Source organism: Lampris incognitus, chromosome 1 (genome assembly GCF_029633865.1).
Source record: "Lampris incognitus isolate fLamInc1 chromosome 1, fLamInc1.hap2, whole genome shotgun sequence".
Taxonomy (NCBI): Eukaryota; Metazoa; Chordata; class Actinopteri; order Lampriformes; family Lampridae; genus Lampris; species Lampris incognitus.
The window spans coordinates 18,045,219-18,069,060 of NC_079211.1; the positions used below are offsets into that span (position 1 = coordinate 18,045,219).

Genomic DNA, 23,842 nt, shown 5'->3' on the forward strand with positions numbered 1-23,842 from the left:
AAACCCCGAAACTGTGCAACAAGAAGAAGTAGAACAACAGGTAAATAGGAGCAGTGGGGGGGGGGGGGGGACAAGTCAACATGAGCAGAAGAAGAGTGAGGACCTGAAAAGCAACAATAACAACAATAAAAATATTTGGAAAAAAATAGAATAAGGTTCAAATGGTGTATCCATGTGCATATTGTATGGATGTGTGCATGGCTGGATGATGGATGGATGGATGGATGGGATGGATGGATGGATGGATGGATGGATGGATGGATGGATGGATGGGTGGATGGATGGATGGATGGATGGATGGATGGATGGATGGATGGATGGATGGGTGGATGGATGGATGGATGGATGGATGGATGGATGGGGAGAGGTAAAATGCTGAAAGCCATAAAAAGCATGGTGATTAGGTGCAATAGGAGATAGAATCGGGGTGACAGAAAGCATAGCGGAGGTAGGTTAGAGTCATAAAGTCAGAGGAAGGTAAATCTATGTGACAGTACAGTCCTTTGAGCATACAGGCTGATGCACTGAACAGCAAATGAGGGGAGGGACTTGTCTAATGAATGAGCTCTGGACAACCCTGGACCTATGAAAAACTACTCAGTGAGCCTGCCATCCTGAATGAAGGACCGCTCTCTGCCCCATCGGTGCAAACAACACCAGACATATATGTATATGCATGTGTATTTTCACACATACACATACACAAAAAGGACAGATGGACACAAATAATTCGTCACCTTACACTGTCCTAAGCCATGCTAAGACCTGTCAGTCACCCCACCTTCAGGTGCTCGACAAACACCGGCATTCATCTCCCTCAGTGTCGGCTGAGCATCCTGTGCTCTCAGACTTACTTGATATCTATGGTGTCTTTTAACTTCTAATTATCTAATGCTCGGGCAGCAGAGGTCCTCATCACAACTGTTAATGTTAGAGCAGATTGATTTCAGAAAATAACTTGAAGAGTAACGTGGAGAAAGTGTCATTTGCAAGCTGCTCCATTAGTTCGTAAACTCACTGGTACACCAATTAACTTGATGAGCGAACACATCATCTTGACCAATTAATGTCATGAGCTCGCGCAGCAGATCATGAATCAATAGAGGAAGAGGTCGAGGCAGGTAGGTTTGCCCGTTCTGAAACCTCTTAAGATGTTGTTAGGCCATTTGTGCCCGCGGCGTTTTCACTCGTGCTGTAGTTCTCGTCGGTGGATTCACAGGGGTCCATATAATTGGAGCAGAAAACTGAGTCAGTGTGCCAGAGGGAAATTATGACCTAATAGAGATTAATCACATAGTTCAGAGCATGAGTGTTGGTCTGCACAATTGTCTCTTAAGAGCAAATATTGCCTTGGTGTTTGGATATTGGTTGACTGCATCTAGAGCACGATCCTCACATCATCACCATCATCAGGAGCAGCAGCGGCCGCAGCCTCACAATCTTCACCAGCATTGTCATCACTGTCAGTGTCAAGAGCAGCGGCACCATTTTAATGATGAAAAGGAGAACACAAACTGCTATTGTGACAAACAGACAACAGAGTGTAAACCATAACCTGTTAGGGGCACCAGCCGAAGCGTGCGGATGACAGGCTGCGGGGCATAGGCAAACGAGGATGACAGGATATCACTAAAGATGTTTCCAGGAGAGAGACAGGAGGCCAGAAGGCTGGAAGTGGCACTTGGTCGTTGTGTAGGAGATGTGTGGGCTAGCTTGTGGGTTTGAAGACAAGAGGTTGCAGAAGGGAGAGCTGAGAGTGTACCGTCTGATATGATGACCCTGATGCAGAGGAACAGGGCAAGAGGGAAAGCTGTGAGTGTGCGCGTGAAGGTATGAGACACAGGAGAGAGCTCAGAAGCCCAGGAGGAGGTGCAGTGTCGGTGTGAATTGGAGTTGGGCGGGGGGTGGGGTAGACAGACATTAGGGGTCAGAAAGAGTGTGGGGGTGGGAAGGAATGAGCAAAGGATGAGGTCTGTGCATGCGTGCATCATTTTAAATGCAATTTGCATGTGCATGTAGGTGCACGAGTGTGTTTTGGACGTGCATGTCTGTGTACACTCAAGCATGCGTGAGTGTGTGTCCGCACGGGTAGGGGGCAGCAGGGGGGAAAGGGAGCAATGCAGGACAAATGAGATGGTGAGCAGGATCGAAAAAAAAATTAACAGAGACGAAAGACAGGGAGGGAGGTGCAGAGGAGCTGCATATGCTGGGGAGTGGAAGGGAGAGAGGCACACACTGATAGCACAGACACTATCCCATACACCATGTCAAAATAGCAACAGTGATTTATCGCCGGCCAGGGAAAAGACTGGAATTAAATCATATTAATAACCTGCGGGAGAAAGCGATCTCCGTCAGCAGATAGATTTGGGGCAGAAGGCAGCTTGAGAGCGGAGGAAACAAAAGAAGGAGAGAAGCGATGACCTGAGGGAGGGGAGAAAAAAAAGAAAACCAGAAGAGTGAAAAGGAGAAGGAAAAACTGACAGGTAAGATGAAAAAATATATATATATATGAGACAGAATCAGCGAGGGAGCCTGAGAAAATGTTGCGGTCAGCTTGCCAGGTGGAGTTATAAACCCCTGCGAGGGTGAAGCAATTAAGTCATGAGGTGTGATGATGGGAAGTGTTTATTTGGGCTGGAACTAGAAGAACAGACAACACCTAGTGAAAAGGAGGATGGAAACAGGAGGGAGACGGAGACAAACAAGAGAGGAGTAATACGGTAGACGGTAGCTCTGCTATCTGGCTCCTACAGGTCAGTGTCGCTGGCGGAGGGAGCAAAAGGGGGGGATGAAGTGAAAAGTGGACTGAGGCAGGATGAGAGGATGGAGGGACAGGAGCATGCATGGAAAACAACAGATGTGAATGAGTATTAAGTCTAAGCTACAGTCTGGTAAACAACAGAATGGACTACAAAAAACCCCCCAAAAACTGATGGGATAAATGAATAGCTAATCCAGTAGGCGATTAGACAAATATAGAAAAATGACATATGATATTATAAATATATATCCTTTGTATGTATGTATGTATGTATGTATGTATGTATGTATGTATGTATGTATGTATGTATGTATGTATGTATGTATGTATGTATGTATGTATGTATGTATGTATGTATGTATGTATGTGTGCGTGTATGTATGTACACATCTATCGAAACAGCGTTTAATTAAAGACTCAAGATTCTTTATTGACATTTATTTTGATATTCTTAATGGATATTTTGAGCTGTAGGAAAGGAAAAAACAGTGGTGTTAATATCAATCACTGCTCTACTGCCTATGGTATTTGAATAATACATTAAATATTCAATGAAATGGAAGCACATAAAAATGCTGCGGCGCTTAAGCATTTCAATGTCATTTTGTATGCACATGTTGCTCTGAGAATAGCTTGAAACTGTACATGCACCATTTATTTTGGTGACTTTGATGAAACTAGGAGGAGAGGGAGATTGAAGTTTATAGCCGACAGTAGACCAGAGAGACGGCGGTGAGGCTGGGAGGAGCTGGGTGAGGATGGGGGCCGGGGGACAGATACACTGGGTGGTTAGGACTGTGAAAGAACAATGGGGCGGTGAAACACATAAATCATCAGGTGACAGGCTTGCAGACTTACTCATGTGCATGTGTTAATAATGCATGCAAACCTGAGCAAACACACATAAATAGACGTCAATGGGATTGCTTTTTAGTCAGCTACACAACACGTGTCAAAGCTGGCTTTTTCTGTGTGTTAAAATATGCATATTTGCATAATAGTATATGCATATAATTTTATATGACATATACATTTCCTACATGTGCTAGAGAGCGAGAGAGCGAGAGAGAGAGACATCACAACAGTGCAGTTAATAAGACATCCATAGAAGTTAGCAGCAAGGCTGGGATCAATGCAAAATTCACCAGATCACACTGACTCTGAAACGGTGAGCTATCGCCCTGGTTTACAGCATCAGATGACAGGAGGCGCGTGAGTAAGACCTGGCTCGGTGCTGCCACCCTATGGTGAAAACGGTTCATAGCATGCTGCTCCATTCATCTGTGGCTGATTTAAGTGCGTGGCAATGATACGTGCACTGTGTTGCTCATGTGCTCTGATTTCCCACATATCAGTGAGCTGACCTCTGCTGACCTCTGCTGACCTCTGCCAGATGACCCATAATGCCCGCCCAGCCCCTCACGCTATTGATCTCGTGCCTGACCTTGACACAGAGGTGAGACCGAGCTCAAAATTTGATGCGTTAGTTCAAAGACCAAACAAAGCATTGATATCGATATTAATATTGCTATATTTGTATTGATATTGATATCTTTGTATTGATATATTTGTATTGATATTGATATCGACAAACAACCCGTTGGTGGTGAAGGTCTGCATGCATCTTCATTTACGCATCTTTCTTGATCGAGAGTCATCACTTATCCCCCCCCCCCATTCCTCTCCATCTCGCTTCGCTTTTTTTATGTCTGTCTTTCTCCTTTGTTCCCTCTTATGGTTAGTGGGTGTGTGTTTCCTGGCCACCACTGGGGAGAATGGAACGATTCCCAACTCCAGCCAACGATCCAGAAGCTGATGAAAGGATACAACCGCTACCTCAGACCCAACTTCAATCGTGAGGAAGAATTTTAAATAATAATAACAATAATAATGATGATAATAATGATAATGATGATAATGATAAAGGCCATTCTCAACAGGGCTTTAGATTCAGATGAGAAAAGAGGTTTTGTACACTTGCTATTCTGTCTGCTCCTTTCAGACGAGCCCTGATTTAAAATTGGTCTGTTTCCAAAGCTGCCTGTGTCTCTGTCTCTGGTTAGACGGTCCTGTGGAGATTGGAATGAGTCTTGATATTGCCAGCATAGACGCCATCTCAGAAATCAACATGGTATGTGGGTGAATGGGGGACTGAATGAATGAGTGAATGGATGGATGGATCGATGAATGAACGAATGAATAGATGGACATGTGAAAATGTATGGTCTTTGTCTTTCTGTTCAGGACTACACTGCTACTATCTTCCTGCGCCAGCGGTGGTGTGATTCGAGGCTGGTGTTCCCGGGGAACGAGAGCGTCAGTGTGGATGGACGCCTGGTGTCTCTCCTCTGGATCCCTGACACCTTCATACCGGACTCCAAACGCTCCTTCCTTCACGATGTCACTGTGGAAAACCGCCTCATACGCATCTTCAGCAATGGGACTGTTCTCTACGCCCTGCGGTAAGACGTTGCAACTCCCCAGGTTGAAGCGAGGAAAAAGGTCAAACGCCCAACTTGTGTTCGTTTGAGAAAACTGACCCGCATTGACAAACTGAGTTTGGGGGGGGGGGGTGCAGAGGGAAGGGGTAAACTTACAGATGCACGAACACACTCATTCATTCACTCACTCACTCACTCGCTCTCTCTCTCTCTCTCTCTCTCTCTCTCTCTCTCTCTCTCTCTCTCTCTCTCTCTCTCTCTCTCTCTCTCTCTCTCTCTCTCTCACACACACACACATACATATATGACTGTGTGTGTGTGAGAGAGAAAGAGAGAATTTGTGCAAATACACAACACGCTCTATCTCACTCTATCTATTGCTCTATCGCTCTATCTATCGCTCTATCTATCTATCTATCTATCTATCTATCTATCTATCTATCTATCTATCTATCTATCTATCTATCTATCTATCTATCTATCTATCTACCTATCTCTCTCTCTCACACTGTCATATATGCATGTGTACGTATGTTGTGTGTCTATCTATCTATCTATCTATCTATCTATCTATCTATCTATCTATCTATCTATCTATCTATCTATCTATCTATCTATCTATCTATCTATCTATCTCTCTCTCTCACACTGTCATATATGCATGTGTACGTATGTTGTGTGTCTATCTATCTATCTATCTATCTATCTATCTATCTATCTATCTATCTATCTATCTATCTATCTATCTATCTATCTATCTATCTATCTATCTATCTATCTATCTATCTAATCTCACACACACATGCAAAGTCATATATGCATGTGTAAATTGTGTGTGTATGTGTGTGTGTGTGTGTGTGTGTGTGTGAGTGTGAGAGAGAGAGAGAGAGAGAGAGAGAGAGAGAGAGAGAGAGAGAAAGAGAGAGAGAACACACACACACACACACGTGTGTACAAATCTTCTAAGTGAGTCACTCCAAGAAGTATTTTTTTTCTTTTTTCAGTTGTTTTTTCTTCTTCTTTCTGTTCAGCAAGACTATGCACTTCAAAGACCCATCTTTGGCAGTAGACCGTAAATTGGCCCCAGGACGGACTAAAAAAAAAAAAAATGTGGAGGGACATCTATGTCTCATCACTCAGTCATGTAGCCTGAGGGAATACCGCCGAATTTTCATATTCAAATATCTTTTTTTTGTTTTGTTACAATGCCTGAGAAACGGTTTAGTTTATTTATGACGTGAGACTTCACATCTGCCCCTACATTTAGAAAGAAAAGTGGAGAGTTTGTCCTATTGTTTATTCTTTTGTGTGACTCATATTTAACAGCTTTATTAAGACTGAATGAAAAAAGAAGCACAATCTGAACTGGATTTGTTTATGCCGGAGGATACGACTCTATTCTTTCGGCTCATAATTGTCATGAGTGCTGTATCCCAGGTCGATGAAGATAGCTGAAGAATAAAAGATCATTCTGTTATGAGTCAAGGTCAGCTCTGGAATTATTCTTCTCTGATTTCTAGCCTGGGAGGATCCCCCCCCCCCCATGTTGATATCGCTTGAATTCAAAAATACAAGTTGATGCACCGAATACAGACCTCGTCCAGAGCTCATGAAAAACTCCTTCCATCTCCAAACCGCAAACTGTTAACTTGCTCGTACAGGTCAGCCCCCGTGGCCCGCGCATCATCTATGCAGCAGATAGAGGGGAAAACACGTCTCTCAATGACATCGCAGTTTAGATCCTCACTCCGTCTTGACTCCGTCTTGGCGAGAAGCGTTCTTCATGTTTGCAAAATATTCACTGAGCTGCCCAACATAAAAAAAAACAACACATGTGAATTCAATTTTTTTTTTTTGGAGGAGGGGGCATTTTTATTATCAATACGATTTGAAGCTCCACTAACTGTCTAATATATGCACAGCATCACGGCTACCATTGCCTGCAACATGGATTTAACCAAGTACCCCATGGACAGACAGGTGTGCACCCTGCAGCTGGAGAGCTGTGAGTACCTGTCAACATATCACCCTTTACCGAATAGAAGGAAATGAACCCTTACAGTCATCACCGTCACCACCACCACCACCACCACCACCACCATCATCATCATCTTCATCTTTCATCGTCACTGCCTTCATCGTAAACATCAATCGATCAGTTGCAGTGAGTATCAGTTTGTGCAGAAAAAGTCATCAATCCTCGCCCAGATCTGTAAAAAACTAATGTGTGTGTGTGTGTGTGTGTGTGTGTGTGTGTGTGTGTGTGTGTGTGTGTGTGTGTGTGTGTGAGGTCAGGGGGCTATAATCTGCAGGATGTGGTGTTCTACTGGACCCGAGGGAATGATTCAGTGAAGGGCCTGGACACGCTGCGATTGGCCCAGTACAGCGTTGAGAGCTACTACACATCAGTGTCAGAGGCTGTGTACGAGACAGGTGGTTACCTCCACCTGCGCACCACCTGATTTTAACCAACAACCTGCAAAAGCATAAACACCAGAGACCTGGCTGCAATATTCAAAGGTTATAAAAAGACCTTGCTTTGATGGGAAAACCTGTTTTTCCTCTGTGTCTCTTTTGTAGGACAATACCCCAAGCTGGTGCTGCATTTTGCATTGCGTCGAAATGTGCTGTTCTTCATCTTGGAGACATACGTGCCCTCGACCCTGCTGGTGGTTCTCTCTTGGGTCTCCTTCTGGATCAGCCAGTCCTCTGTGCCGGCGAGGACCTGTATCGGTATGTGCCATGTACTGTATTGCACAATGCTAACATAGGGATTATCATTATTGATATAGGGACTATATGTTGGGAGCACCTTAACTGTTCTAAGCGGTACCAGGTCACAGCTTTTAGTCCCCTAAAGTTGCTGTCAGAGAAGCTCCATGTAATACGGCTCCAGGAGCTATAGTATTTTGCTCATTCTGTGTATGAATAACATAAAAATAAGACTAAATCCACATACTGGAGCACGAAACTGGCGTCTCATTGTGAGGGAAATCGTTCTCTGCACCACATTGTTGATGCTCCTGCTGGGTGGCAGAGATTGAATTTGTTGAATATAAACCACTGTCTTCATAAAACCTGAGAGAAGAGAGAGGAAAGCATGTCGGGATTAAAGATTACTAGCTTCTTATTAAGAGAATGAGAGAGAAACTTGATGGAAACTGTCACAGTGTGTGTGTGTGTGTCGGGGGGGGGGGTTGATTGTAAAGTAATGGGCACATTTTCTGATTCATTGCTCAAAGCATTACAGCGAAATATTTTGATGTAAAAGTTCAAACATGAATTATAGGACATTTCTCTTTCGCCGTCATTCTCCATTTATTATAGATAGAGACGCTCCAGTTTATCCCTTTCCTTTTATGACACTTATATTAAAGTCTCAGCCCTCTGCTGAAGAGAAAATGGTTTATATACATAAATTGAGTTCGCTGCATAAAATCGAAGAGAAAATAAAAGTGAAGCTGTTTTTTTTATTTTTTATGAATGGTTGCTTAACTAGTCTCTGTGCTCCCTGGCAGCAAGAGCTGAAAAGAGGTGCACGTTCCTCTCCCAGGGTGATCTCTCCCAAGAAGTTGGAGAGAACAAGCCGTTCGCAAAACTGAAAACAAGTGTTCGTTTGAAAACTGGGCCTCCTATGGTGGTTATAACGTCAGACACAGGATTTGATGACAGCTGGAGTCAAACAGCTTTCGCATATGTGGCACGTTCTGAAGAAAAGTCAGCTATCGAGTGAACCCCACCCTAGTCACTTGATATCTCAGGGACTCTTATTATGAGCTGCAGAATCGAATGAGCTGCAGAATCAACTCTGCAGGTCAGTAATAGAGGATGCAGCTCAAAGCATGCAGCGGTGTCTGCAGAACTGACCGTCCAGTGATGTGTGATTTCTACAATGCCCTCTCTGAATGCATCATCAGTTCAATGCATATCAAGACTTCCCCCCCCTTTTTTTCTCCCCAATTGTATCTGGCCAGTTACCCCACTCTTCCGAGCTGTCCCGGTCACTGCTATACCCCCTCTACCGATCCGGGGAGGGTTGCAGACTACATGCCTCCTCCAATACATGTGGAGTCGCCAGCCACTTCTTTTCATCTGACAGTGAAGAGTTTCGCCAGGGGGACGTAGCGCGTGGGAGGATCACGCAGGCTCCCCAACCGACCAGAGGAGGTGCTAGTGCAGTGATCAGGACACATACCCACATCCGGCTTCCCACCTACAGACACGGCCAATTGTGTCTGTAGGGCTGCCCGACCAAGCTGGATGCAACACGGGGAATCGAACCGGCGATCCCCGTGTTGGTAGGCAATGGGATAGACTGCTATGCCACCTGGACGCCTCATATCCAGATGTTTTATTGAGAAATGAAACCAGTGGTCAAAGTGGGCAGATTAGCCTCCAGCAGAGGAAAGCTGAGATTGACAAAGCATATGGCAAAGGACAGGAAAGTACAAATAAATAAATAAAATAAAATAAAAGAGTAAAAAAAGAAGAAGAGAAGATTAAGAGGCAAAATTCAAAAGAGTAGATGATATTGCGCTGGGTGAAAACAAATACATACCATGACAATATGCTCTATGTGGACTTAGTGAGGGATTATTGATTATCATCTGAATAAAACCACACGTGAAGATGAGTAAACAGAGCGGGAATACCGTGATCTGTCTTTCAGGAGTGACCACAGTCCTGACGATGACCACGTTGATGATGGGCGCCCGCACTTCCCTGCCCAATGCCAACTGCTTCATCAAGGCCATAGATGTTTACCTGGGCATCTGTTTCACGTTCATCTTTGGTGCGCTGCTGGAGTACGCCTGTGCCCACTTCTGCACCATGCAGCACCAAACCATCGAGGACTTACACAGGGTGAGCAGCAGCTTGTGGTCCGAAACGTCGAAAAAAAACAAACAACTTATGATTAAAATGTGGCAAGTATGTACAGTGTTGTTTACTACTTCCCAGAGTTTCATGAAATGATGGCGAATGAACAAGGCCTTGGGGATACATTCCATGCTTTGAGATAAATGTCACCTTGATCTCTCTCTCTCTCTCTCTCTCCCTCTCCCTCTCTCTTTTAAGGATCTCCTCCGAGAGTTTAACGAATCAAACAGAAATGGCTCCATCCCTGTCGTCACCTCCAGCCAGCCAAACCAGTCTGTGGAGGTCGGCTCCACCTCAGAGGAGCCGGCAGAGCAGCCAGAAAAGGGTGACAAGGACAGTGACGCCGGGTCAAAAGAGAGCAGGTCCGGGAAGAGGTGTGGCTTATCATCGCTGAAGGACGCGTCCCGCAGGGCAGCGTCCCTATTCAGCGTGGAGAATCCACACAATATCGACCGCCATTCTCGCACTGTGTTCCCGATTGCCTTCCTCTTCGTGAATATCCTCTACTGGCTTTACTATCTCTTCCTCTGAGTCCTGGCCCACCTCCGCCATTCTTATAAAGCTGCTCTCCCTACTCATCTGAGGCCTAACACGAGTCTCCACTGGGTCTAAGCCAGCCAAAACAACCTTCATGTTGCAGCCGTTTCGCTTCGCACACGCTTTATAGGCAACAAAATAGTGTCAAACAGTTCAGTTATCGGTCACGTGTGAATGACTAGCACACAACGTAACAACATACAAATATCTGTTGTGTGGTGGTGACAGCATGCCTCTATGTGTTTACCGACATATTCACCAAGCAGGGGTTATATACCAGGTAGTGGCTGTTCACTATGTGTAAGACAGGACTGCCTGCACTGCAGCCCATCACGCTGTGCTGCATTCAACTGCCCTTCATACTCGTATGAAACGATTGTTTTAGCCGTCGCCATATTTTCTTTTGCTTTGCTTCACATACAATGTATATATGAGCACACGGACCCTGTACCTTTACATTAATTTGTCACGTGAAACTGAAATAAAGCAATGATCTGCATGCTTGATGAGTTAAGGGAAGGCGTGCCATGTTTTCATCCTCACCCGTAATTACAAGTCATTTATTGCAACGATTACGCGCCACCTAATTATAAAAAACCCGCTCATTAATTCTTTATAATCCTCTCAAGGAAACAGTTTGGACATTAGACATGAATTTATTGTTCCCTTATCCAGATAGGAAAATGATAAAGTGCAATGATCAACCATAATATGTAAGAGACAGGAAGTGTTAAAATGGTGCACGGCGGGGCTTTCCAGTTTGTGTCACCGACAAGCACCAAGAGTTAGTCTTTCTATCGTCGATAGCCGAGTCATATTGTTGACTAGAAATGCAGCCAGCTTGTATTATGAAATATATACAGAACAGTAGTCATGGCTCACTTTGTACAGGATGAGGAAAAGATCACAACGTTATGGCAAAGGCTCAAAACATCTCGGTCTGTCTTACAGCCACCCAGCTGACCTGCAACACGAAACATCACATGTAGGCCACATCTTCCCCATAAAGCAATTTAAACTCTAGACTCGTCACCTTCTCCAACATTGGCTCGAATGCATTCTCTTTCCCCGTCCACTGTCGACACTCGACAAACATCTCTTTAAATTCACTTTTCCTTTTGTCGCTCTTTTATAGACTCCGATCCCTCACTTCTCACGACTCTCACATTTCAATCTATGTACGTAATGGCAGCAGACAAACAGTAGGAGAGACAGGGCCGTGTGGATGGGAGGTGATAATTCCTGCCACTTGTCAGCAGTCCTCGTTGTGGAACAGAAATGGGGGGGGGGGGGGGTAATATTCAGTGAGGGTGTTACGCCCTCTAGTGGCAGTGTTCTTATACAGCATCATTTGGCTCACCCCACTCAAACGTCTTTATTTATGCTCAATAATCCAGGGAAGAAAATCAGAGAAAGTCGAACCAGTTCATCTGGGCACACAATGTTTACCCCACGGAAATGTTCGACGAGCAAAAGTACCCTTGGAGATGTGGCGTACTCAACATGTCTGCATATCACCATAGTCTGAATCAACATCTCGACGTGTCAAAGTCTGTTTTCTTTTCTTCGGCACGCCGTCGCCTCAGGTCCTTTTCTTTGATTCCCACTCCTGGGAAGAGGAAGAAGAAGAAGAAGAAGAAGAAGAAGAAGAAGAAGAAGAAGAAGAAGAAGAAGCGAGGCAGTGAGTTAATTAAGCAAGATAATTACACAGCGTCTTTGTTTTCCCTGGGTCGAGCAGAGATTATCCGTGCACTCACACGGAAAAGAGGGAAATTAGAACACGTGAATTGGCGCCTAATTTCGCTTTCCGATTATCCGAAGACACTGTGGAAAAGTGCAAACCTGACAAATACACATGTTGAGATAAGTCTTTTTGTATGAACACGGGGGTGCTCTCTCACACACAAAGAGCTTTTAGAGCTTAGCAGTTAGCGCACAGCACTATGTCAAGTACTCACTGCCACTGAAAACCCATTAGACAAAAAAAAATCTGCTGCTGTGATACTATTAAGATCTATGTTGCTTGACCCATCCGTAATGACTGCAACTAGAAAAGAATCAGGCAGTGAGCATGAGAAACGATGAGAGAGAGAGAGAGAGAGAGAGAGAGAGAGAGAGAGAGAGAGAGAGAGAGAGAGAGAGAGAGAGGGAGAAAGAGGGAGAGAGAGAGAGAGAGAGGTTTCCATTGCTGTTACCTTGGCTTTCTGCATGACGGTTCCTTTGCTGGAGGCGTACATAGAGGGGGGCCTCTTGCGTATCTCTGAAGCAGAGTTTACTGGCAAAGACTCGCTGTAGATATTCTGGATCTTACTGCTGCCAGCCTACATGGAAAGAAATAAGGAAAGCAGCATGCGAAGCTAATTACACACATGGGAGGGTGTGCAGGCTATGATTATACGTGTTTGTGCATGTGTCTGTGTGTGCACTTATGTACGTGTGTGTGTATCGTTATACAAAATGTGCATTTGCATACAAAATGCCTCACATACCTTTCCTGGTGGGTTTTCCTCTGCTGGCGCTCCCAGGGCCCCACCCGCAAGGCTCTTCTTCAGGTTCTCCTTGACCTGGGTCAGGCGGAGCTCCAGGTCTACTCTCTCAGCCTCCTTTCCTCGGCAAGCCTCCTCCAGCTGGGACACTCTCTCACACAGAGAGGGCCTCTTCTTCTCTGCTCCATGGACACGCAAGGACACGAGCAATCAGAAGTGAACAAGGCAACTACGCGTGACTGACAGTGAAATCGTCGCGGCTTTTCCTTTCTCTCATGAGATGGTGATCGAGTCTCCAAATATTGGGACTCAAGGTTACTGTTCTTGAACTGAGAGGAAATGTATTATATGAGACCTCAGAAAGTCGAACGGATCTCGATTTCTTTTTCATTAATGCTGATATTGTTAACATGCTGGCAAAACAGTAGTGAAAAAGTAAACATAAACAAGTTGTATATTCCGTCATACTTGGTACTATCTCAGATATAAAGCCATGTCCACACTAACATGGTTAAATTGGGAAATGCATATTTTTTCCCTCTCCACTTTGGCCTCTCATCCACACAGAGACACTTTCAACCACTGAATATACATCTTTTTGAAAAAATTCCTCCGAAGCGGATATGTTTGAAAACACCGGTCTCATGTTGCAGTGTGGACGGTGGAAAATGGAGCTTGTCAAAAATGCTGATGTACGACCGTCATGTGATCTCAGGCACATGACAGTCATGTGATCGGGGCTCTAAGCCAGCTATTGGTCAGTGCAAGCTCAGCAGTAGAGACTAGGCGTTTTTCTATTGTTTTGGCATTTCAGTGTGGACAGTGGACTTTTTGTAAATGACCTGAAAACGCTAATGTGGATGGAAAGCTTCTGACCCACTTTCGCCATGGAAAGTCCATTTGCCACTTCGTCTGGATTCGTGTGGACATGGACTAAATTGTTCACATTTTGAAAGCGAAGAAGAACACGAACAAAGACTCCTGCAGCGATGAGGTGTGAGCCGACTATACAGGTGTGGGTGTTTGAGGCTAAAACAACCACATGTATTTTTCTGGCACCGAGGAGTAAAAAAAAAAAGACAAAGTAGTTAAGCACTGCAATTACTGAGAACAATTTGGTAAGCCAAAGCTTAATTGTTTTGTTCTACTTCCTCTCACCGGAGACCATCTTCAGCTCTTCCTTCAGCTCTCTCTTTTCCTGTCTGAGGGTGACCAGTTCGTTCCGTATCCCCTCTCGCGCCCTCTCCAGCTCCTCCTTCTCTTTCAGGTAGCGCTTGGCGTCCTCCTCCGCTCGCGTTTTCCCATACCTTCCGTACTGGTTGGCATCTGGGTGGAGAGGTCGGAGGTGAGGGGGTTCTTTAGAGGAGAAGGGTTAAACATACGGGGAGGGTTATGGGAAGGAGACGTTACATCTCACGCCTGTTTGTCTTCCTGTCGGCTTGTCTCCACTGTTTTGTCAAACTCTCGACTTCTCCCCCAGCCTGTATTAAGAGTTTGAACGGGACCCGCTCCGTTTCTGCACACTGACACAATGTGGTGCCCTAGCTTTTCTCATATTCATGGAAGGGGATAGACGATAGAGTATGACACAATGGGAGCAGGGTAGACGGAGAACACCCGCACGGGGAGAGGTCAGGAAGGGAGATAGCGGAGCTAACGTGATTGGCTAATAAATCTCAGGTTACACCCTGATGCACTCGGCTTGGGTGAGAACGCGGGACCTTTGATGTGTAGGGACCGCAACGGCCGGGCCCTGAGAAACAGGGCCGCGAGAGGAGCGCTCGAGAGAGCCAGCCACACCAATAACACTCTCGTTGACCCCGGCGAATGGCTTTCCTCATCTTTTCCGTGGGGAAATCAGCCTGACAGGGGAAGGCAGCTGGGAGCGGAGAGCGAGGAAAGAATATCATGAATGAAACGAGGGAAAAAAGGGCGACTGCGGGGATGTCGAGGGAAAGGGAACGCCGAGCAAGATTAACGCTCATGCACGTCAGCTATACCGCCGATACCGTCGGAGACGATACAGATGTCACGAGTGTGGAAAACACATCTGATGGAAAGGAGCAGGACGGGGAGTTTTTCCATGTACGCCTTCGCTGTGACCCAGAGCGGCAGTCTATAATGCATATTTACGACAGGACGGAGACCGAGCAGACCGCAAACGCGTTTTTCCTGTTTGTGTTATTTATTTACTTTTTCTTCACAGAGAAAAAAAGCGAGGGGCATATAAGGGGGGTTTAGAGGGGGCAGCAGGTCACGGGTGGTATTCACCGCCACAGTGTGTGTCGCTCAAGAGACAGGGGGCTCGTACTACTGCCACGTCCATGAAGACATGCCGAGGGTTGCACGTTGAGAGATAGCTCAACTCCACGAAAGACGAGTGCCTCTTACTTGAGCCGGTGCGTTTCAGCGAGACCGGCGTCTTGGTTCTGGCAGAGTCGCTGCCAGAAAAACTGGAGCGCCGCTTCCCCTGGCTTTCAGGCTGCTGCTGCTGCTGCTGTCTGTGGGCCTCCTTAGGCTGTGTGGAGGAGAGAGAGAGAGAATGAAAAGAGACGGGAGGGATGAAAAATCATGTGGGAGGATGCCAAAAGAGAACAAGGACAAAGGAAAGCAAAAAAAGAAAAGAAAGACAAACTGTTCCTCATTTGAGGCTCTTTGTGTTGAGGCAGTTTTAGATTAATAGCTCGGAGGCTTGCGAGGTGTGTTTGTGCGCGCATGGTGAGAGCTCAACTTTAAATGCAGCGTGAGCGGGGTTAAGACGGGGGTTTACAGACAGTAAAACTGCCTCGACCTTTCGCCCTTCTCTCAACCGGCCGCATCCCTTTTTATATTTTCAATCTCTCTCTCGCTCGTTCACACACTCAATCATACACGCATGTATGAACCCACACTGACACACATCTATGGGCAGATCCCCCCTCCGGCCGACAAAGAGCGGTCATTGATATGCATGTAACAGAGCACTGTCTGTTAGGCTGAATGATCAGGGGTGTCATATTTAGACAGTGACAGCCCCCAACAGCTGCACACACATACACACACACACACACACACACACGTGTGTGTGTGTGTGTTGGTTTTGAGTCAGTGCATGTTTGGCTCACCTGCATGTCCTCATTAGCAACCTCATCATACATCCTGGAGTCTGTAGAGGTACCACTGGAAGAGGTAGCCCACCTGGCAACAGAGAGACGGAGAAAGATACAGAGATAGAGAGACAGACGGACAGACAGAGAGGCAGAGACAGAAGGAGAGAGAGAAACATAGAAGAGGATCATGTTTGGTCAAACCGTCACAGCCCTGGCTTTGACCCCCCACCCCCACCCTCACCCTCACCCTTCAGCAACCCTAACTCTTCCGAACCGTATCACTTACAGGAAGGAGTGCCGTGCAGCATCCCGGATGTTAGCGATGGTTTCCACATCCACATAGTCATAGTGCAGCGATTCTGGATCTTCTGCTGAGCCCGTCTCTGCGAGGAGGACCCCTAGCCATCTCCCAAACTCATCAGAGCCCCCCGCCTGAGGGGGAAAAAAAAGAGTGAAAAAGAGGGAGAGTAAGGCAAAAATAACACAACAGAGACGTAAACATCAACACATCTAAGCAAATGCCTCACCATTTCTGAATTCTAAGAGTGCAAAAAAAGAAGAAAAAAAGAAAAACCTATTCATAATTTGCAACAAATAAATAAGGAGAAGTAATACGAGCAAAATATTTATTGACGTAATGCACAAACATTGCCGTCAAGGTACCCTACCTCCAGAGCTGCAACCTCTGTGCTGGCTCGTAGGATGCGGAAGGCGAAGGCGTGTTTGGGTCCCAGCCCCGGGACTATCTCGCAGCCATGGAGAGGAAGAGGCGGCAGAGAGGCACGCGGGTCTCCTCTGTCATGGTAAAAGTGCAGGGCACCTCTGCACACACAACACCACTGTTCCCGCCATACTTGGTTCACCAACACAGACAGGTAGCCTGCACCGCCAGACAGCAAAGGCAAACACACATGAACTCCGTCTCTCCTTCAAGAGAGAGCGAGGGTTTGTAAGGACTAAAAATCAAAACAGTCAGTGCTAGGTCTGACCTTGTCGGGGGTCTCTGTAGGGTCTCTGAGCATCTCCGGACCGAGGGGGCTTCTTCTTAGAGAAACTGATGATACGTGTGATCTTGCGGCCCGCTGCAAAAGCTCCCCGCTTCACCTTCCCTGCACAAACAATAGAAGAAGACGGTAACGACACAGAAGAATATAACCTAACATGGCTGCTATAGAGTTCTGTGCCGAGTGTGGCTGTGCGTAATGCTCTTTCGTCTTGAAGGATAGATAAATATCTTTAATACTATTATGAGCGGGGAAACAAAGCACACCAAAGAGAGCTGCTGAAATCTGTGCGTGTCTTTTTTTACCGTTCTCTCTGCAGTTTTCTCCGGTAGATAAACCCACGCTGTCTGAATCGGACGTGTTCTTCTCAGCAGACAGCCTCTGAGGAAAGCACACGCCCATCCATCCACCCACCCACACACACACACACACACACGCACACACGCACACATACACACACACAATGCATTTTGCAGACAATGCAGTTTCTGTTTCGCCAGAAACTAGCCAAATCTAAGCCCCGCTTCGCCTCCTCTTCTTTGCGCTATCAGGAGAACTAAACACCTCCTCACACTGTTTGATTGTTTCTTTATTTTTCTTTCTCCCTGACATTGTCTGCCCATCTGTTTGCATGCTGATCTTTTTTCCTGTCTGTCAGTCTTTTGTTTTTACGTCCGTGTATTTCATCTGACTCTTTTTCATTTATTGCCTTCCTGCCTGTCTCCTCTTTTTCTTCCTTTTTTCTCTGTCCTTGTCTCTAATTAACTCTCACACATGCGCACACACACACACACACACACACACACACACACACACACACACACACACTGTAATGAGAAAAAACCAACTTCCAACATCTCTTCTCTCTCTCTCTTTCTCTTCCCCGGCGTCTGTCCTCACCCGTCTCTGCTCGTACATACGACGTGGTCTCTGTAATTTACAGCTCCGACAGAGTCGAAAGCTTTAATGGAGGGGTGTCGGATGTGTCTGTCATGGCAGCTCTGACTGACTACCACCCTATCATTGTTGATTTTATACACAATTACACGACTGCACTGTCCTGGAAAGCAACTACAAGCCCCCTCCTTTTTTCTTTCTCTCTCAACTCTTCTTTCTATTCTTCGTCTTGCGCCATGCTGATAGGTTGTCAAGAAAAAGCTGTTATTTTTCCACCAGCTTTTCCTTCCTGAGGGATTAAAAGAACAGGCCTCAGCTGAGAGTTAACACCCTCCGGGTAACAAATACCTTGTCGAGCTCAGCTTTCCTGGGGATGAGGGGAGATGCAGATTCCTCAGGTCCAGTTCCTTGCCCGCTCACCTCTCTCACCACCTGTGGGCGGGTGTATTGCAATCTAATTAAAGCTATGCAATGGGGTTTTTGACCACTAGTGGTGCTGTAGACCTCAGTAAGGAAAGTGGCTCTCCATATCGTTTGTTTGACACCGACAAGGACTTGCATGCATTGCATGAGCATGGGGGTGACATATTAGACATTTCTGTGAATGTAAAACACGAAGAAGAAGAAGATGATGATGATGATGAAGACGAAGAAGAAGAAGAAGAAGAAGAAGAAGAAGAAGACAACATGTGGACCAGAGGAAGCGAAGCAGCTGCAATGAAAGCAAAGCAATGTAAGCCTGAATTTAATATTGTTATGGAGAAAACTAAAGCACAAAGACAGAAACTGCATTAATACCGGTGGCGGTAACGCGCCATATCCGGCAATAAAAAGATGAGAAGAAACAGATAACAAGCTGAAGTAAACAATGCACTTCTCAAAACCTTCCAAAATAGGCTTTGCAAATCTTTTATGGGGTAGAAAATGCCTCCATTGTGTTTGTGAGGACTCAAGGACCCACACTGTGTTTTGGTGAGATCCTTTAAGGGCAAACAAAACCGGGTGGTTTACGAGGATAACTCCGCTGAAAACCGTTGATTACAGCAACAACTACAGATTTTTAACACCTTGACCCCCCCCCCCCCCATGTTTCAAGCTGGGAGTCTCGCTGCTGGTCAGTGTGAAGGACGGCTGGGCCACCAGTCAGGAAAAAACAAAACCATGACCAAAAAGGATGTTGTTTCTGCCAGAGAAGGTACTTTACTCAAAATGCAAACACACACACACACACACACACACACACACACACACACACACACACACACACACACACACACACACACACACACACACACACACACACACACACACACACACACACACACACACAGACCTGACACACTCCCGGCCTCATGTAATACATGCGTTGCATGTGTCAGTTGCAGGGGTGTGCCTCACCCTAAGCCATTTGTGAGCCTGCTCTTTGCTCTGCACAGCCAACACCAGGCCGTCTCCATTGGGTAGGGTGAACCGCAGCTCGTGACGCTTTCTTTTGCTGTCTTTGGGTGCGTAGACCACAGTGCACATGGATAGCAGGAGGTCCACATAAGGAGATGTGTCCTTGGAGCTCTTGTAGCACTGCAGAGGGGGGAGAGGACACATACCGTAGGCTTTCACAGACACTGAATGTCAGTGTATGCGTGTGCAGAGCTTTCCTTGTACGCTAATACGTCCCTCCACTCTTACTGACCTGCAGTCGGTTGTCCCGTATGACGGTGAGCTGTTTGGCCCACTGGCCGAAGCGTTTCTTGCGCAGCAGGAAGGCGCAGATACGGCAGTCCCTCGTGGGAGGCATGGAGCTCTCGTCCGAGGGCCACTGGTGTGTGAGTCGAGTTCTCGGGCTCCTTTCTTCCTCGTCCTCTTCATATGACTCATAGGAACTGCTGAGTGCGTCAGAATCATTATCTAGAGGAGAGGAACAAAGAAACTATAATGTATTTGTGTGTGTGTGTGTGTGTGTGTTCGTTCTTGTACATCTATCTTTGTGAGGACCAATTTGAATTTTTAACCATCAGAGTGAGGACATTTTTGCAAAGTGAGGACATTTTGGCCAGTATTCACTTTTTTTTTTATTGATCCCCCCCCCCCTTTTTTTTCTTCTCCCCAATTGTATAGGGCCAATTACCCCACCCTCCGAGCCATCCCGGTTGCTGCTCCACCCCCTCTGCCGATCCAGGGAGGGCTGCAGACTACCACATGCCTCTTCGACATATGTGGAGTCGCCAGCCGCTTCTTTTCACCTGACAGTGAGGAGTTTCGCCAGGGGGACGTAGCGCGTGGGAGGATCACACTATTCCCCCCCGTTCCCCCTCGAATAGGTGCCCCAACTGACCAGAGGAGGCACTAGTGCAGCGACCAGGACATATACCCAAATCCGGCTTCCCAACCTGCATACACAGCCAATTGTTTCTGTAGGGACACCCAACAAAGCTGGAGGCAACATAGGGATTCGAACCAGTGATCCTTGTGTTGGTAGGCAATGGAATAGACCAGTACACTACCTGGATGCCCCAGTACTCACTTCTTTAAGGATCTATTTCAGGGACAGGACTTGGATTTAGGATTGAGGTTAGAATTAGAATAGAATAGAATAGAATAGAGCTTTATTTGTCATTGTACAAGTACAACGAAATTTGAAAGTGCAGTTCTTATCAGTGCAAAGCTCAATATAAAAAGAATAAAAAACATAAAACACACACATTCATTTCTACATTCTACTGGACACCAACATATTGTACAAATTAGAATTAGGATTAGATTAAGGTGAAGGAGTTCAAGTTAGACACGTAGATCTGATGGTTAAGGTTAGGGTTAAGGGCTAGGGGATGAATGTAGTTAATGACCCACAAAGATAAAAGTGCAACAACTTGTGGTTGTATGTGTCTCTCTATGCACGAGAACCTGTATACTAGACTTCCAGGAACTGCCGTTCCTGTCCTGTAGGCCTGTTAAATGTAGATAAAGCCGTTCTTACTCACAGGAGTTCTTGCGGCGTGAGTTTATGCACGTGGCGGGGTAGTTGTTTTCAGCGTCTTCATAGCCATCCTCTATGGAGTTAGGAGGACTGGAACTGCCTGGGAATGGAAAGCATGGGGAGAATCTGTAACTGGACCTTGTTTCCCATCATACCTGATGAATCAATTTGTGCCAAACTTAAAAGGCGTTTTATGAGAAGGGTTATCGTTGTTATCGCATGGTCTACCTCCTGAGCAAAATGTGGAAATAAGCCAGACAGTCAAGTCAGCGTTTAAAGACGAATGATGCAAAGGGCAATGTGTTCGCCACAGGTAGGAGGTAACTGACCTCGTGAGATGATGTATTCGGGCATCTTGCCAGGACTGAGGGGCACTGCCTCCTCATAATAATCCTCGGGAGGAGGGGTGGTAGGCAGCGGGGGAGGAGAGTCAGCCGAGTGGGGGGCTGAAGAGTTTGTACAGGTCTGCGGGGAGAAACACATAAGCGCAGTCAGAACAGAGAGCCAAGCCCCCCCCATCCCCCCAACCTCCTCCATAAGAGAGAGAGAAGGATGACTCTGAAGAATCCCCTTTTGAAGAATTACATCACCGAGGCATCTACTGGAACCTCTGAAAGAGAGGCGCTCATCTTTGCAACAGCAAATTTCTATTTAATGTCTTCAAGATAGACCGATGGGCGCCGAGAGCACCGGGGAGGATCCTCTAACAGTGAAAAGAGAAACCCTAACTCCCATCAACAGATCCCAGTCTGACAAGCATGCATGCACGGAAAAATCGTGCCAAAAGAATAAACCCCTCTCTCCCACTCGCTCTCTCCTTTTCCTCCACCCTTCAAGGTGTAACGGTGCCGTGGGGAGCTGTATACAGTATGGGGAGAGCGCGTCATACGGACGGTGAGTGACAGGAAGATGGACAGCCCTGTAACAGTAACAGGCTAGCAGCCGGACAGAGCGCTTCATTGCTGAGACGTCTGCCATAATCGCACATCTGTTCAGTCTTCCCTGCAGACACACACACCACCATATCAACCAGAATAGAAAGCTAATGTTACATACGGATGATAGTCATGTCATAGTCAAGCTAAGCGTTTCAGCGTGTATTCAAGGAAGTGTGACACATGCCTGTTTCAAAGTGGCCGTCTCGTCGGTTTGTGTGTGCTGGCCTTGTTTTACATCTTCTGTGGTATCTTTCAGCTCCCCCAGCTCACAGTCTTAAAACAAAAATGACAAGGGTGGGGGGTGGGGGAGGGTACCATTTACTCTCGTGTATGAAAATGTGATTCATGCGCATCGACAGTTAGATTTTGCAGCTCCACGGCAGAGTCAAACTCACCAAATGTCTCAAAGAGGGATTCAACAAAGCTGGTCCCATTTCTGTAGACAGACGCGTTCATGTAGATGTAGTCGGTTCCTGACATTGGAAAAAAAATAAAGAGGCAAATATGAATGTTACAGACACCATTCTAGTCTGACTCATTTTAGGACATCTGTGATGCACATATCTATAGCGCTGCAGCTAGTGCAGGGCAATAAAAATATTATATATATATATACACGCTTATCCTGCTCTCAGGGTCACAGGGATATCACAGTGTAATGCTTATTTAAGCAAAAATTGAATGTTTAAGAATGTGTTTGCAAAAATTTTCAGCAAAGTTTTTCAGCAGGCACAGAAAACTGTTCAGTATTATAGCTACTAGTGGAGTATTATCCCTTCAACACACACACAAATACACACACACACACACACACATATATATATATATATGTGTGTGTGTGTGTGTGTGTGTGTGTGTGTGTGTGTGTGTGTGTGTGTGTAGAGAGACAGAGAGACGGAGAGAGTGTTGAAAATGGTGATTGTTTCCGTTTAAGATCCAGATCTTTGATTAATGCTGTGTGGACAAATGGATGAGGGCTCCCATAGTTGGAAATATGAAAATTCCCATAGTTGCCCTAGTAGATGGTATTTGATGAGCATTCAGATACATGCAACTAGTTTGGCTGCCTCCCCCTCTTTCCTGTCTCACCTGATGGCTGTATTTGCTGGAGGAGATTCTGGACGCAGGTCTTCTTTTCCTGGGTGGAGGAACTGAGGTTCTCCTGGTCCAGCAGCTTCAGCAGCACGCCCAGCTCGCTCACGAGCACTTCCATGGCTACATGGGAGGTAAAGGCCAGGGTCAGGGGGTCAGTGTATTGGGAGATAGGGCAAAGGTCAATCGGACCAGACTAAACAGACACCGGGTGTATGCCAAAGACTCTCTTTCTCCTTTGCTTTCTCCAAAGCTTTCTTTTATTCTGTCACTTTGTTTATTTCACAGTATGTCAATATCAATCCACCACCCTATCCGAAGAGCCTCCCTTTGTCTTCCTCTTCCTACAGCTTCCCAGACTAAACAGTGTCATGATTGCAACAACACAACTCCACAGCGACAGGAAACGGTCTTGCTAATTGGTCAGCAGATAGTGAAACTGGATCTTGCAGAAAGAGATCTTGCAGGGCATCAACAGAGCATGGAGACAGACCACGTAGCGGGTCCAAACCGTTATTGGTCAACAGTCACATGATCAGAACACTGGAATTCAATCAGCCGTCACTCACTGCTTTACAGGGTCATTTTAACTGCTCCGCAACGAGTTTATGGATGTTGGCAGAAATACGAGATTCTGACAGAGGAACTAAAGGGTCGCTTACAGCGCACAAAACAGGCCAAAATACACCAGCGGACAGCGCTTGCTTCACGAGGATCTGATCTCTATCTGATAGCAGATGTT

The 23,842-nt window shown here is 46.1% G+C and overlaps 2 protein-coding genes across 2 annotated transcripts; one reads left to right on the forward strand and one right to left on the reverse strand.

Annotated features, from left to right (window-relative positions):
• Positions 1–4,167: 4,167 nt before the first annotated feature.
• On the forward strand, positions 4,168–10,614 carry gabrp (gamma-aminobutyric acid type A receptor subunit pi). Its single transcript, XM_056276468.1, has 9 exons — positions 4,168–4,220; positions 4,507–4,619; positions 4,828–4,895; positions 5,009–5,226; positions 7,128–7,210; positions 7,501–7,638; positions 7,786–7,938; positions 9,875–10,068; positions 10,282–10,614. The coding sequence occupies exons 1-9, from the start codon at positions 4,168–4,170 to the stop codon at positions 10,612–10,614; spliced, it is 1,353 nt and encodes a 450-aa protein (XP_056132443.1).
• Positions 10,615–11,186: 572 nt separating this feature from the next.
• Positions 11,187–23,221, reverse strand: afap1l1a (actin filament associated protein 1-like 1a). Its single transcript, XM_056282866.1, has 18 exons — positions 23,098–23,221; positions 22,404–22,481; positions 22,193–22,281; positions 21,400–21,535; positions 21,075–21,170; positions 19,787–20,001; positions 19,495–19,674; positions 18,445–18,528; positions 17,505–17,580; positions 17,185–17,304; positions 16,864–17,075; positions 16,482–16,627; positions 16,211–16,283; positions 15,498–15,624; positions 14,265–14,462; positions 13,110–13,285; positions 12,816–12,941; positions 11,187–12,229 (listed from the first exon to the last, which is right to left on the reverse strand). The coding sequence occupies exons 1-18, from the start codon at positions 23,219–23,221 to the stop codon at positions 12,203–12,205; spliced, it is 2,283 nt and encodes a 760-aa protein (XP_056138841.1). The 3' UTR covers positions 11,187–12,202.
• Between the last annotated feature and the right edge of the window lie 621 nt (positions 23,222–23,842).